Source organism: Cricetulus griseus (assembly GCF_003668045.3).
Source record: "Cricetulus griseus strain 17A/GY chromosome 1 unlocalized genomic scaffold, alternate assembly CriGri-PICRH-1.0 chr1_0, whole genome shotgun sequence".
NCBI lineage: Eukaryota > Metazoa > Chordata > Mammalia > Rodentia > Cricetidae > Cricetulus > Cricetulus griseus.
The window spans coordinates 50,313,121-50,329,177 of record NW_023276806.1 but is presented as its reverse complement, the minus strand read 5'-3'; the positions used below and the strand labels follow the sequence as shown (position 1 = coordinate 50,329,177).

At 38.1% G+C, this 16,057-nt stretch overlaps 1 protein-coding gene across 3 annotated transcripts in view; it reads right to left on the bottom strand.

Moving 5' to 3' along the window:
- Positions 1 to 13,594, bottom strand: part of Cd53 (CD53 molecule) — a 28,220-nt gene extending 14,626 nt beyond the window's left edge. Inside the window, exon 1 of one of the 3 annotated variants that reach the window (XM_027395439.2) lies at positions 13,446 to 13,594. Coding sequence is in view for 1 of the 3 variants with exons in the window: in XM_027395438.2 (XP_027251239.1) it covers positions 6,981 to 6,994 (14 nt within the window). In the remaining 2 variants the exon portion in view is untranslated. The other 2 variants (XM_027395440.2, XM_027395438.2) reach the window with 2 other exon arrangements.
- Between the last annotated feature and the right edge of the window lie 2,463 nt (positions 13,595 to 16,057).

The following is a 16,057-nucleotide window of genomic DNA, read 5'->3' as shown; positions in this document are numbered from 1 at the left end:
AGAGAGGAAATAAAAGCCAAGGAACAAAATACCCATCCAACAAAGACAAATCCAAAAATCAGCACCTAGACCTATAATCATTCCAAACTCAGATGCCTAGATGCTAGGTTAAAAACACAATCAACAACAGCCAACGTAGTATGTCTCCACTAGAGCCCAGCTACCCAACACAGCAAGACCTAACTATTCCAACATAGCTGAAACACTAGAAAAAGACCTTAAAACAGCGTTTATGAATATAAAAGTCCTTAAGGAGGAAATTTAAAAATCCCTTAAAGAAATCAAAGAAAACACAAACAAACAGTGTAAGGAAATGAATAAAATTGTTATAGACCTAACTTTGGAAAGAAAACCCAAACTGAGGGAATTCTAGAAATGAAAAATTTAGGAATTCGAACAGAAACTACAAAGGCAAACTTCATCAACAGAATAAAAGAGATGGAAGAGAGAATCTCAGGTATTGAAGATTCAATAGAAGAAATGGATACATATGTCAAATAAAATGCTAAATCTAAAAAAACTCCTGACACAAAACATCCAAGAAATCAGGTACATTATGAAAAGACCAAACCCAAGGATATTAGGTATGAAGGAGAAGAGAGGAGAAACCCAACTCAAAGGCCCAGAAAATATTTTCAACAAAATCATAGAAGAAATTTTTTCTAAACTAAAGGAGGTGCCTATAAAGATACAAGAAGCATAGAGAACAGCAAATAGATTGTACCAGAAAAGGAAGTCCCCTCACCATGTAATAATCAAAACACTAAACATATAAGACAAAGAAAGAATAATAAAAGTTGCAAGGGAAAATGACCAAGTAACATATTAGAATTATACCTGACTTCTTAATGGAGACCCAAAAGGATTTGGACAAATGTGTTGCAGACTCTAAGAGACTACAGATGCCAACCTAGACTGTTACACTCAGTAAAACTGTGAATCACCACAGATGGAGAAAAGTGGTGATTCCCATGATAAAGTCAAATTTTAACAATATTTATCTACAAATCCAGTTTTACAGAAGATACTAGAAGGAAAGCTCAAACCTAATGATGTTAACTACATCCATGAATAAACAGGAAATATGAAACATGAAAGCACAGAAAAATCAAAAGAAGGTAAGCATGCTCATCTGCACATGCACACACACACACCACCACCACCACCACCACCACCAATTCCACCAGCACTACCAACAACAATATAACAGTAATCAACAATCATTGTTCATTGCTTTTAGACCATAAACCCACTCTTACGAGTGATGTCACTTGTGCTTTACAACAACCTAAGTGCCTTATATGTTATCTTAGGACCATGGCAATCCAGACACCCACAAGCATTATGTTTACCTCAGTCAAACTGCCTAGACTCTAAATCTTGGGCACTATCTCTGAGTCAGCAGTACCCATTATTGTGAAAGAAGCCAAATGTACTTTGTAAGGAATATCAATGTAAACATGTCATAGATTGTGAACTTTGGGCTCAGTTAATTGTTATCTGAATACTTTTTTTCAATGATTACCCTGTGCTTAAATATGGTTAAAGTAAAATGATGTGGGCTAGACTCTAGAAGTCCTGGTCCAGCACCAGTTACAATAAAATTGGGCTAAGCTGCGTTTCATGCTTGGCTCTTTGTAGATAGTCTTTTCCCTGTCTGCTGTAAAGCCTTCAGGGTAATGTCTACAGGAGAGAGCTCATACTAGCAACTAAAAAGCATGCCTAAAAGCTCTAGAACAAAATGAACTAAACCTCCCAAAGAAGATTATATTGGAAGAAATAAACAAATGAGAGCTGAGACAGAAAAATATAAACAAACAGAATAATACAAACAATCAATAAAACAAAGAGTTGGTTCTTTGGAAAATCAACAAGATAACCAAAACTTTATCCAAACTAAGAGGGAGAGAGAATATCCAAATTAACATCAGAAACAAAAAGTTAGACATAATAACAGAGACCAAGGAAATCCAGAGAATTATAAGGACATATTTTAAAAACCTGTACTCCACCAAATTAAAATATCTTTAAAAATAAAAGACAATTTTCTTGATAAATACCACTTACCAAAGTTAAACCAAGACCAGATAAACAATTTAAACAGACTATTAAAATTTTCCCAACAAAAAGAGGACAATACCATATGGTTTTAGCAGCACAGAATTCTACCAGGCTTTCAAAAAAGAGTTGATGCCAATAGCTGCCAAATTATTCCACAAGATAGGAATAAAAGGAACATTGCCCAATTCATTTTATGAGGTCATAGTTGCCCTGATACCCAAACCACATAAAGACTCAAGAAAGAGAATTACAGACCAATTTTCATTACAAATATAAGGGCAAAAATACACAATAAAATATTTCAAACAAAATCCAAGAACACATCAAAAGATCATCCACCATGATCAAGTAGAATTTGTCCCAGAAAGGCAGAGGTCATTCAATATATGAGCATCAAAAACATGATCTACCATATAAACAAACTGAAAGTAAAAAAAAAAAAACCACACATAATCGTCACATTAGATACATAAAAGGCCTTTTACAAACCCAACACCCTCTCTTTTTTTTTGATTTTTCATCTCATATTAAAAGTTCTAGAGAGTTTGGGGAGACAAGGAACACACCTAAACATAATAAAGGCAATTTACAACAAACCTATAGCCAACATCAATTTCAATGGAGAAAAGCCCAATTCCACTAAAACCAGGAACATGAAAGTTTGTCAACTCTCTTCATACCTATTGAATATAGTATTTGAATTTCTGATAGAGCAATAAGACAACTGAAGGACATCGAGGGATACAAATAGGGAAGGAAGATGTCAAATATTCTTATTTGCAAATGATATGATAGTATATACTGGTGGCTCTAAAAATTCCACCAGGAAATTCCTACAGCTCATAAATATTTTCAGCAAAGTAGCTGGACAGATTAACTCAAAAGAAAACTGTATCTCTCCTATATACAAATGACAAACATACATTTGTTCAATAGAATATTACTCATCTGTTAAAGAAATGACATCATAGATTTTACATGTAAATAGATGGAACTAGAAAACTCATCCTGAGAGAGGTAACCCAGACTCAGAAAGATAAATTGGTCTATATTCCATTATAAGTGGATGTTAACTGTTAAGTAAATGATAACTAAGCCACAATTCATAGACCCAGAGAGGTTAGTTAAAGAGGAAGGTTTTGGGGAAGGGCATGTGGATATCCATCAAGGGGTAAATAGAATAGATTTTACTGGCAGCCCGGGGGTGGGTGGGGACAGGATGGGGGATCAGATTTCGGGGAAATGGGTTAGAGGAAGAGAGTGCATGAAAAAAGCTAGAATTTGAGATTTTAGGGTTTTTAAGGGGTGGTATGGAAACCTAGTGCAGTGGAAACTTTCTGGAATATATCAAAGTAAGCCCAATGAGGGCTCCTAGTAATGGGGGATACAGAGTTTCAACTAGCCATCTCTTGTCACCAGGCTATGCTTCCAATGGTGGAACTAGGTTGCATTCTATTGAGTTGTTGGTCAAGGGGGTCCCATGGAAATCTCCAAACAACCCAGGGTGTTGCTAAGAACAAAGTTTGTTCTCTGCCAACTGACAGTGCTGCTCCATTGCCAAGGTAATAGCCACACAATTATCAAACATGGAGAAGTTGAGCTAGTGCCTAAATGGAGCCTTCACCACTATGTTCTAGTCTCTTTAGTTCAGAAGGTGCTCTGCAGGCTACCAAAAGAGAAATGTGAACAATGCAGGCACAAAAACTCTGACCTACAATCTATCCTGCCTGCAAAGAATGTCATGGCAATAGTGGTATAGAACTTGTGGGAGTGGTCAACCAATATCTGAATTGACTTAAGGCCAACTACACAAGAAGGAACCTATACCTGGAACTGCTTGGGTAACCAGGAACCAGAAACTGGATATCCCAGAGACATAGGGTAAAACCAAACACTCCTAATGATATTCTGCTATACTCATAGACCAGTGCCTTATCCAGTCATCATCATCAGATAAACTTCCTCTGAGAGCAGATGGGAACAAATGGAGACTCACAGGCAGTAATTACTTGGAGAGAGAGTCTAAATGGAAGATCTACATCAAATCCCTCCCCTCACAGCTCAGGAATCCTAGGCAGAAAAGTAGGCAGAAAGATTGTAAGAGCCGGATGGGATAAAGTACATCCAGAGAACAAGGCCCTCTGAATCAACTAAACAAGGTATATATGAGCTCACAGACACTGAAGCAGCAAATATATATATGGGGGTGTATGCTATTAGCTTAGTATTTTAGGGGACTCCTAACTGTTAGAATTTTCATGTACTAGCAATGGTAAGAAATAAACTTTTGAGGTTATTATAAACAACATCAACTATGAAAAACATAGGGATAAATCTAAGAAATATTATAAAAGACTTGTATATTATTGCATTTATGACCCAGAAATTCTTTCTGCTTCTAGGCATTTTCTCAAGAAAAAAATGAAAGTATATTCTCAATCAAAGAATTATACAGAAATGTTTATAGCATCTTAGTTTGTAATAATCCCAAACTGGAAAAAAAACACTAGTTGACATATTGATGCCCAACTGAACTATGGTATTAACTAGATAGTGGAATACTTCTCAGCAATATGGTATGCTACAGACCTATAATGGAGGGTATTTAGTAGAGCAAGTATGGAAATGAATAAATAACACTAAAGACTTTTCAAAAAATAAGGAAGTCTCTACAATAGAGAGTTAAAGGTGAGTTAGTTACCCTAAACAAGGCAATGATGCCCTACCAGATACCAGAGACTAAAAAAAAGCCAAGTACCAGGTATGAGTTACTTCTTATGGAATTGTTGGTCACTGATACCTCATAAACCATCACATATTATAGTCTATTGCTGATGTTCTTAGTTACACCCAGAATTTGGCAGTAATACCCTGTTGCTGACACACTACATTACTTGAATCACAGAACATGGTGAAAATCAAGTGGGCATGAATCTCAAAGTGTCCCCTCTACTGGTTAATTTTCATAGTTCTGGAAGTGTCTATGAATTCTAGTGGAGGATAAAGAATGATTGGCTCAAAAAGACATGCCCATAGTGACAGGAACATCATGTGAGCAAACACCAACTTCCTGGTTGAATTTAACTCATGTTGCACAAGATGAAACCCATACCTCACACCATCACCAGGCTAAGAATATATGTCTAGACAGTCAGAGACCCTGATAAGAACACATAGTATTAAACTGATGACCAATGACTTATCATCATGACAATAAATCAGTGCATCTCTCAAACTGCATCTGAGAAATTTCTCTTTGCCATAGACAGTAATTGACACAGTGACCCACAACTTGCCAAGGTACAAAGAATAAGAAATTAAAGAATGTTCAACGCAAAAGACAGAATCACTTTCCTCCCAGGGCTCATGGATAATCTCAGAAGAGGAGTCATAAAGAAGTAACAGCCTTAGGTGGTAGATGACTACAAGGACACATTATCTTCTAGACACAGAAGGGACACTGCACATCTGAATCCACATTGGTTTTGACAGTATTTATAAAACCTATGCAAGCTTAATCCAGATCAAATCTCAACATAGAGAGGGGATATGGGCACACTATTCTACTCCCCAACAGTGGCAATATTGGCAATTATTAACTGCTGTGAGTAGCAGTTTCCTTTAAGATTATAGGCCCTGCCAAGTTAACCACTCTCCATAGAAGACCTCATAACCGAAAATATTTGGGAAGACAAACTGGTCTTAAATATTTTTTTATAAAAGGATGAAAAGGCATAGTAAAAGGGTGAATCAGTAAAGAGTTGGGAGAGGTAGTGAATATAATAAAATATGATGTTTGAAACTTTGAAAGAATTAATTAAATGTAAAATAATAAGTATAGTGAGTAACAAAAGATAGATATAAAAGTGCATAATTCCAGGTAACAGGTTTAGAAACAGAAATCAGACCAGAGATTACATGGAGATAAACATAACAAGGGCAAATGATGAGTACAGATGTGTGAAAGGGTTTACAAAAGCCTGAGGAATTTTTGAGAATTTGGGATATGTTATTGTCTTGACTGATGCAAAGTTTTTATGAAAGTATGCTTATGTTAAAAGGCCCATCCTGATTTGTCCATGACTCCAAACTCATAGTATATCTACCTATTTACATAAAAATTGTGAATCAGCTTTGAATGCTGGTTCTAAAATCTCCTCCCTCTCTTTTGCTTATGTGGTTCTTTGCTAAGATCTGTCCCTTTCTGTCCTTCACAACATTTATTCTGATCAGATGCTAACCATTCTCTCGTTCATCTCATGTATATCATTTTCCCATAAAACCTTCTTGATATCTAGATTTTTGTAGCTAGCCCTCACTCCTATAAGCAGTGCCCGTGCTATCTGTGAATGTCTTCCCTTACACCAAAATTTATAATACAAGCATCTCTTCCTTCACTGGGATGTAAACTTTTGAAAGTAGGCATACCTCATTCATCTTTGAATCACTGGCTAAACAAACACCTTGACCTCATTTATTAGTTCCATATTCTAATATAGTAGAATAAACAAAATATTGTAGTCATGTGTCTTGAGATTTTTGTTGTTGTTTTAATAAATGATGTTGTAAACATAGGAAAATAAGTTCTTCATCAACTAACAGGAGATAATCAAATCATCAGCCTCATAGGGTCACATAAGTCTCGGGATCCTTGAGTCCTGTCACAGCTTTTTAAAGATTCATGTAAATCCATTTTCCATCAATGACCAAGATTCCCACAAAACTGGGTGTGTCACCACTGACTCTGTCCTTCACAGAAAACTAAAGAATATCTGTTTCTTTCCTTTTGTGTTTTCTCTTTGCTCAGACTCATGTCAAATTGAAGGATAAAATCTGCCCAGTTGGTAAATACAGCCATTACTTTTGCAAAATGCTACAATGGCCCTGTTTTCTTATAAACCCAGACAAATTTCTCCTACCTTTTCTTCACCATTACTGGCCAGTTTCTGAGCCTCCCACCCTTCTGTGTAACATTCAGAGGAATTGACACCTACCTAAAAGTTAAAAGCTGCCACTTCCGCCCCAATGACTCACAACGTTCTCACAGGATTCTTTTTATGAAGAAAGCTCCTGACGTCAATTTCCAGGAAAATTTCAAGACTAAACCACAATGATCTGAGGCCACATCCCAGGACCCAGTGTGGAAGCCAGACCTAAACACCATTTAATTACTCCAAGCAAAGATCTTGGACTAGTGAACTATCTTGTAGGTTCCTAGTTTGATCTCTCTCTTTGTATCTGTAATTGCAGCACCATCTACTCTTGCCCTCAGTGAAAACAAGTTTAGAGGTGGCTGTGGTTAGATAGAAATTTAAAAAAATACTCTACCAGTTCTTGAGCTCTGCCTTTATAAAATCCAGTTTCAGAGGCCAATAAGTAACTTCAGCAAGGAGCTTTGCTTTTACATTGACCATTTATGATATATTGACAAGTGCTTCTCAAACAAAACCAAAAACAAGGCAGTAGGGAATGTAAGAAATCCATGGTTAGAACATTTGAATGTAAGTGACAACAATTTAAATGCCATGTAAGAAACCAAAGGAGGGAAGTTACCAATAGTCCTACACAGAAATGATGCCTATGAACCATAACAACCAGCATGACATGATAACCCAAAGGATGCAGTCATAGCATAACTTGGGGATAACCAATAGGTATCTAATTGTACTTAAGACCCATTTAACAATAAGGAAATACCAGAAAACTAGCCAACTACCTAGGGCTAGTGAAATTGTGGATCCTATAAGAGAACCTACAAATGCCACTTTACTAAGTTAGCACAATCCCTAACTACAGTCTCAATGTTTATCCTTATGCTCACAAATAAGTTTGTCCTCAGTCCACATCAATGAAACTTCTGTTTTCAGCAGACAAAAGCCACTACAGAAGATTTATGGGGCCAAGTCCCTATGAATACATTTATAAAATATCTCCCATACTTAAGACTCAGGGATCATTACAGAGAAGGGGACAGAAAGACTGTAAGAGCTAGAACATCAGGGAATTTTTTGTGTCTCCCAGGAATGTTGGAAGCTATGCACATAAAGTCTCACCAATGTGACTGCCTGAACATAAGTTGAGCAAGGACAACAATAGACACTCTAATGTGGACTGGGGGAAAGCACACAAGGCTTCAACTTAGACAAAAAACTACAGGCAACTGAAGGATGCTAAGAATGGGAGAAATAATCCTCTTCAGAGAAAAGCACACCAATTGGTTATCCACTACCAAATGGTTAGTCCCAAAAGCATACATGTAAGTAACATTATGCAAACTGAACAGGTTGTAATTATGTCTATAGCAATGTCTGTGCATGACAATAGTTAATGACAAAAAGTCCATGAATTTGAAAAATAATTATTGCGGTGGGAGTACACAGAAAGGCTTGTGGGGAGGAAATAAAAGGGGGATGGTGTAATTATACTCTCAAAAGGTAAATGAAATGATTTACAAACAAAAATGAATGGATTTAATGTGTACCTATTAATAAACTTGTAAGTTAATGTCCATGTGGGTCTGTAAGAAGTATACTTACAAAACCACACAATTTTCTTATACTGAAAATTTCTTATTCATAATACTTGTGTCATTACATTGAAGGTTATTTATTTTGACAGGTCTATTTATGGACAGGCCAGTACATATCAACTCAAGACAGGCAGACCTTGATGGCAGAAAATATCTCTTGTTGATATGCTCCACAGATACATTAAGACTTGGGTCTTTGTGTCGGCCTAATGTCAACTTCAGCAAAGCACAGAACTTTTGTGTACTTGCAGCTATTTGGGTAGTATCAAGTAGAGTCAGATTGCAAATTATCTCTTACTGCAGTTGCTCCCAGGCATGGAAAAACCAGATGTGAGCAGTGTAACTTGGTGACGATGATTCATTGAGTTCAAAGCATACAGATCATGTTTTGATAAACAAAACTTTAGAATCAAGTTTAGTTTAATTTCCAGCACCATTGTTTATCATAATTACAGCCTTGAACAACTTCCCTAAGCTATCAAACTTCCAGTGTCCTCAATTTTAAATAGGGTTATAATATTTCCTTCATAGGTGTTCTAAAGAGAGTATGATAGAATTTCCTGAATGGTTCAGTGTCAGGGGTTCAGTGAGTGCTGAGTGAAAGACCAAGTCATCCTGGGAGTGGCCCTGACACACTGAGAGGACTCAGGAGTGAAATGTTCTAGGGGCTAGGAAAGGCTCTAATAAGCTTTTTCCCCATTTTGTTTCTTGGCAATACTTCTTTAAAAGTTTTGTTTGCGTTTTAAATTGATTCTTATTTAAATTAAAAACAATCTTATTTAACATACCAATCCCAGTTCCCTTGTCCTCCTGTCCTCCCACTTACCCTATCATCTTCCCAGCCATTCCTCAAAGAGGGTGAGGCCTCTCATGGGGGATCATCAAAGTCTATCACATCATTTGGCACAGGACCTAGGCCCTCCCCTGTGTATTTAGACTCAGAGACTATCCCTCTATGGGGAATGGGCTCCCAAAGCCCATTCATGCACCAGGGATAAATACTGGCCCGCCAGTGGCCCCATAGACTGCCCAAGATCCCTAAATGACACCCACATTCAGGGGGCCTTGTTTGGTCTTATGGAGGTTCCCCAGCTGTCAATCTAGAATCTCTGAGCTCCTACTTGCTCAGGTCAGCTGTTTCTGTGGGATTCCCCAGCATGGTCTTGACCCCTTTGCTCAACACTCCTCTATATAACTGGATTCCAGGAGTTTGACTCAGTGATTAGCTGTGGGTGTCTGCTTCGGCTTCCATCAGCTACTGGATGGAGGCTCTATCATGGCTTTTAAGGTAGTCATCAATCTCATTATAGGGGAAGGGCGTTTAAGGTAACTACTATTGCTTAGATTCTTAGTTGGGGTCATCCTTGTGGATTCCTGGAAATTTCTCTAGTGCCAGATTTGGGAATCAATCTACCTCAAGAACCAGCAATTCCACTCTTAGCCATATACCCAAAGGATGCACATTCATACTACAAGGAGATCTATTCAATTATGTTCATAGCAGCATATTTGCAATAGCCAGAACCTGGAAGCAACCTAGATGCCCCTCAACCAAAGAATAGATGAAGAAAATGTGGTGCATCTACACAATGGACTACTGCTCAGTGGGAAAGGCAATGACATCTTGAAATTTTTAGGTAAGTGGATGGAGGGTAGACATAGGGGTACACAGAACATGATACAGTGTGCTTTCTCCTGTCCTCCCATTCCCCTCACCCAGATACGGACAAACATGCTATGCTCTCACTCATAAGTAGATAGTAAACATAGAGCAAAGGATAACCAGTCTACAATCCACAACACCAGGAAACAAGGAGGACCCTAAAACAGACATACATGGACCCCTGAGAAGCGGAAAGGCACAAGATCCCCTGAGTAAATTGAGAGCATGGGGAGGGTAATGGAGGGAGGAGAAAAAGGAGGGGAGAAGGAGAGCTGGGATGAGAACATGAGGGATCAGGAAGGACAAGTTTGGGGGAAGAACAGAGAAGGAGAGCAGGAAGGAAATACCTTAATAGAGGGAGCCATTATGGGCTTAATGAGAAACTTGTTTGGCTTTTGTAAGAAAACGTTCATGAAAATAAAAATAAGGTCAAGAAATAGAAAATTAGATAAGGGAGGAAATATGAATCCAAATGATAGTGGGAGGTATTCTTCTCACTTCAGGACTCAGCAAGACATTACTAGCCACTAGCACAGGTAGAGATGTTTATTAAGAAGGCAATTGCTTAAACTAGGATTAGATATCCAGAGCTCTCACACATCTACCCAGGAGACATCATATCCTCTTTATTATCTTAAAACCATAAAGAACTTTGCAGTAAAACATACTACTTTTCTACTTGGTGAAAATGGATAATCAGTAGAGAAGATTTGCCTCTATAGCCCAACACAGAGATCAATGACACATTGTGATCTCCTCCCTACTGGCTTTGGAAGTATATATTTTTTTCTTTCTCAAAACCTTTGTTCAGACAATCTATATAATCCAAGTACCCAACTGCCCTCTTGCCTAGCATCACACAGGTATCTGGTTTCTGTAAGAATCTTTTGCCTCAATGATTACCTTAAGTGGTAGCTAGTCCTAATAACTTCCTTAGGACAGATGCCTAGTGCACAGAGTGACCTACATTTTGGATGCTTGGTGGGGTATAAAGAAGTGCTGTAGACTGACTGCGAACACAAGGTACTATAACTAAATCAACACACTAGTTGTTGGAAGGAAACTGAAGAGAAAAGAATGGCTATAACATCACACACACACAAAAAAAAAATCTACCCTTCCTTCTGATCAAGGGAAACAAACACTGAAGTCAAAGAAGAAGAAATGTGCTTCTGTGTCCCAATTCAAAGTCACAGTCTACCAAAATTGATGTGTCTAAGTGTCAGGCATAGATCTTCCTTGAACAGACCTAAGACTTATTTGTTCAGTAAACTTGCCATCCACTTTTAATTGCCAAGTAGGAGAAAGGGCTTGGTGCTTCCTGTGGACATGTGACTAGTGTCTCTTGCTTAATTTCATTTCTATCATGCCTGTGGCAGTGAGTGGGGGAGTAGTACTTGTTTGAGTGCATATGCACTGTTTTGTAGCTGAAATGTTAATAGTCCCAGTATCATAATAAATTCATAACAGTCAGTCTTCTCTCTCAAGGAGTATTTGGCAGACTCCTAACCTCCTGTATTCTGTGTGCATTCTCTCTACTTTATAGAAAAGAACACATTGTGTTGTATTCTGTGTACCCCACATCAGTTGTCTTTATGTGATCAGCATCTGAGCACAATGCCTGGCCATTGGGACATTGCAGGGTAGTTGGGAATGGGAAAGGAAAGCAGTAGTTTTAGGTCTCCTGGCCAATCAGAGGCTAACCAGAGAACATAAGAGGCTAAGAAAACAGCAGTTTCCCTTTTTTGTCTTTGTCTCTTGTTAACAAACAAAGCTCATATCCTTTGAGTGGTAGTAAGGTAGCTGTGATGGCCTGGACTTTGAATCACTTCCTGTAGGCATAAAGGTAAGAGAACATTGTGTTTAAAAGAGAAATAATCTAACCAGCCCCCACAGGAAACCACATTTCAGTTCAGCATCTGCTCCTAATCAACTGGTTTCAACATAGTGAAGATTCCGTTTTAAGATTGAGAAAGCAAAACTTCGCTCACCCAGCAGATACAATTCTTTGTCTCAGTCTTCTAATGTGTATGACTGCCCAGAAGAGTTCCTTAAGGACAGAACTATTACTGTACAAATTCTCCCTTCTCCCACATTTCTCCTCCTTATCCACAACACCTGCCAAGTCTGTGTCATACTTCAAGGGGTGCTTAACCCTTGATTGTTATCTTAGTTCACTAAAAACTAGTTGTTATTTCTATTATAGGGTTTGGTAGCCTCTGAGGGAGACTTTGGTAAGCTGCAGCTATCTCCCCTATTCTCCCCCATGATTGTTAGGTGAGTAAATGTGGCCACAGGGGACTTTCTTCTCTCTCCTTTAGATCATAATCAAATTAGCTTCTTGAAGCTCCTGGACCAAGAAAGACCTGATACAAACATGTTGTATTGACAATGGAGAACCATGTTAGTCTCAGGAAGTTAGGACCAAAGTTTGACTATCCCTCTGCTGAGTATTTGCAAGCTAAAATTAGTTTTTGATCCATGAGTTGGAAACTACTTCTGTATCAAGTTGTGTGTTTCCTCTCAGCTGAACACTTTATATGAGATTTGTCAATTTTCATGCTTCATGTATCAAGGATCAATTAATGTAGAGAAAGAAACCCTTTAGATCACAATGTTTGCGTTGCTCTTTGAAAGTCCCCAAGCTAAGAAGCATCCTTAGGAGGTACCCAGAATAAAATCATAAAGTACAGTTACAGGGCACCTACTGCATTGCAGAGTTTTGTTTTTTTTTACCCATCTTAATATCAAAGCATGACAGTCAGAGCATCAACTTTCCTTATAAAATGTTTTCTGATGAAGACAATGTATCTCCTGGCTACTGTGCTAAATCACTCTATTACTTCTCTCACCACTTTAAAATCAAAATTCAAGTTTTCTAAAGAAAAAGCAGCATAGAAGATCTCTCCCATTTCAACTCATCTCACACAGAAAACTTCAACCATCAGAAACCACCATTCACAGTAAGCAATTCAGTGCTGTAATGATGTATGCTCAAGGAAGCTCAGGCACAAAGAGATATCAGACAACACAGTAAATCAAAGTTTTTCTAGCCTGATTGCCTGAGGGAACTGCTGATCTAAATATTTGTGAAATCAGAAATTTTAAAGTTACTAGTGAAATGTATGGGGTCACTTAAAATGCTGTGCCCCACATTAGCTGGTTCAGAGATGTTAAAAGCATAAGTCTTACCTTTTGTAGGCAGTGTCCCTCAGTACTTCAGGTAGAATTTGTTGATTATCTTTAAGGTGGCCAGCACAGGCTGGTAACACAGAAGTCTGGGTCTATTTGTGTAAAAGGAGAAGTGAAGAGAGAAAAAATATGATCATGCTGTGACGACAGGAAACCCAAGCAAGAAGAGTGAGGAAGTGAGACTAAGTCTTCTCTCTTAGGCCCAGATATTCAACTGTTCCCCAGTGGTTTTTAGAGGTATCCACCCACAGGCTACTCTAAGCTTGTTTCTGGGAACCAAAGACCTGATGCACCAATCTGAGTCCTGAGGAACTCTACAGTGATTTGGGTGATGGTTCCTGTCTAGAGAACAGTGATTCTCTATTGAAATGGCACCTAGGAATTACCTGTGGATCTTTTCTTGTGTACCTGGCCCCACCACCTGACCACAAACTATACTACTAAACAATAGTGACAAAGATAGTGTGGGATTAAAACAAAAATACACTTGTAGACCAATAGAACTGAATAGAGGACAAAGAAATTAACTTGTACGGCTATGGATAGCTACTTTTGGACAAAGGTGTAAAAATGTGCACTGGGAAGAATATGGTGTAATAAATTAGAGGTTGAGACAAAATTAGATAACTACTAACAGAGGAATTAAATTAGATCTGTATCTTCTACCCTGCATGAAAATCATTTCAAAGTATATCTAAGCCCTTAATTTAAAGCCTAAAATGCTGAAAATACTAGGGAAGACACTTCAGAATATTGGTATAAGCAAAACTTCCAAAATAGAATCCCAAAAGAACAGGAAATAATATTCCCAGGAATTGAAAAATGTGATTACAGAATATTAAAATGCTTCTATATAGCAAAGAACCTACCAGAAAAGAACAAATAGCCTACAGAATGGGAGAATATCTTTGTCAGCTATATGTCAGACAGAAGTTTGATATCTACAGATTTAAAGAACTGCACAAATTAATCACCAAAAATCTTCAAAACTGCTTATTGATAAATAGGCCAATGAACTTACGAGACAGTTCTCCAAAGACAAAATACATGTGTCTAACTATAGTTTTAAGTGTTCAACGTACTTCACCAAAAAGGAAATGTAAATTAAAATCACTTTGAAACCCTGGTCCTCTGCTTTTACAATCTTTCAATCACCTTGTCCATGTTCTCTGACCCTTAGGTGTGAAAAATGCATTCATTGAGAATGGACACATTCATGGTCAGATGTTCTCTGCATTTTGACCAGTTGTTGCTTTCTATAGTTGTCTCTGCTGCAAAGAGAAGATTCTTTGATGAGGTTTAAGACTTAGACTTAAATGTGGGTATAAGAACAAGTATTTAGAATACAATAGGAGCTATATTGTTTTGATACAGTGGAAGTAGTAGACTCTCCTCTAACACCCATGATTTCACTACCTCCTGGTAGTTGGCTAACTTTCCAGGAGCAGACATGGTATCTCTCCTATTGAGCAGGCCTTTAGTCCAATTAGATAGCTAGTTACCACCAAGATATGAGTATCACAATTATAATTTAGGGATATCTTGTAATGATAGTCATTGTTGTGGTCCATATGAAGCACAGCTGTGTAGGATTATTGGTTATGTCCCTCCCTTGGCAGACTGCATAGCATCTTCTGATACTATGAAAACTAGCCTTCAAAGGGGAGTTCAAATCCAGCTCCAATCCACCCAATCCAGTGTCTGAAATGTGTCATGACTTAAATTATAGGGGATTAACTTGAACTTCTGAGAGGCAACTGCGCTGGCTAATTTTATGTCAACTTGACACAAGCTAGAGTTATTTGGGAAAATGGCATCCCAACTGAAAAAAAAATTTGACCACACCAAATTGTCCTGCAGATAAGTCTGTGGTACAATTTCTTTTTTTAAAATTGATATGTGCCCAGATCACTATAGGTGATGCCACTCCTGGGCTGTGGTCCTGGGTGCTATAAGAAACTAGCTATGTGAGCAAGCCAGTAAGCCATACTCCACAATACCCTCTGCATCAGTTCTTGCCTCCAAGTTTCTGCCCTGCTTGATTTTCTGCCCTGATTTCCCTCAGCAATGAAGTGTGACCTGACAGTTGTAAACTGAAATAATTTATTTCCTCCCCAAGTTCCTTTTGGTAATGGTATTTTATCACAGCAATAAACCCTAACTGAAACAGAACTTGGTATGGGGTCATGGGATATTCTTGTGCAGACATGACCATGTGTTTTTGGGAAGATTGTTGTGGCATTTGAACTTGGGATGGGGATGCCATTGAGTGGTCAGTGGGAGTTTGGAAAACAAGACTGTAGATAATGATGCAGAAGATAGAGGAATGGACTTTGAAGTTTCAGAGAGAAGTTCTGAAAGTCCCTTCAAGGATCTGTTGGGGCCATTTAAGGTTTTGAATCAAGAATCTATGGTATCTGGCAAGGTAGAGCTGAATCATCAGCAGTCAATGAGAAGATCATGCCAGTGACGTAAAATATTTGCTTTACCAGAACAATTGATATTGGTTAGCTGGAGCTGAGCTGTTATAATTAATTAAGATGAGACCAGCATCATTGAAGATTGTAAATATGGTAAATAATTCCCCAGGGTCAGCACACAAAAACTGTGGT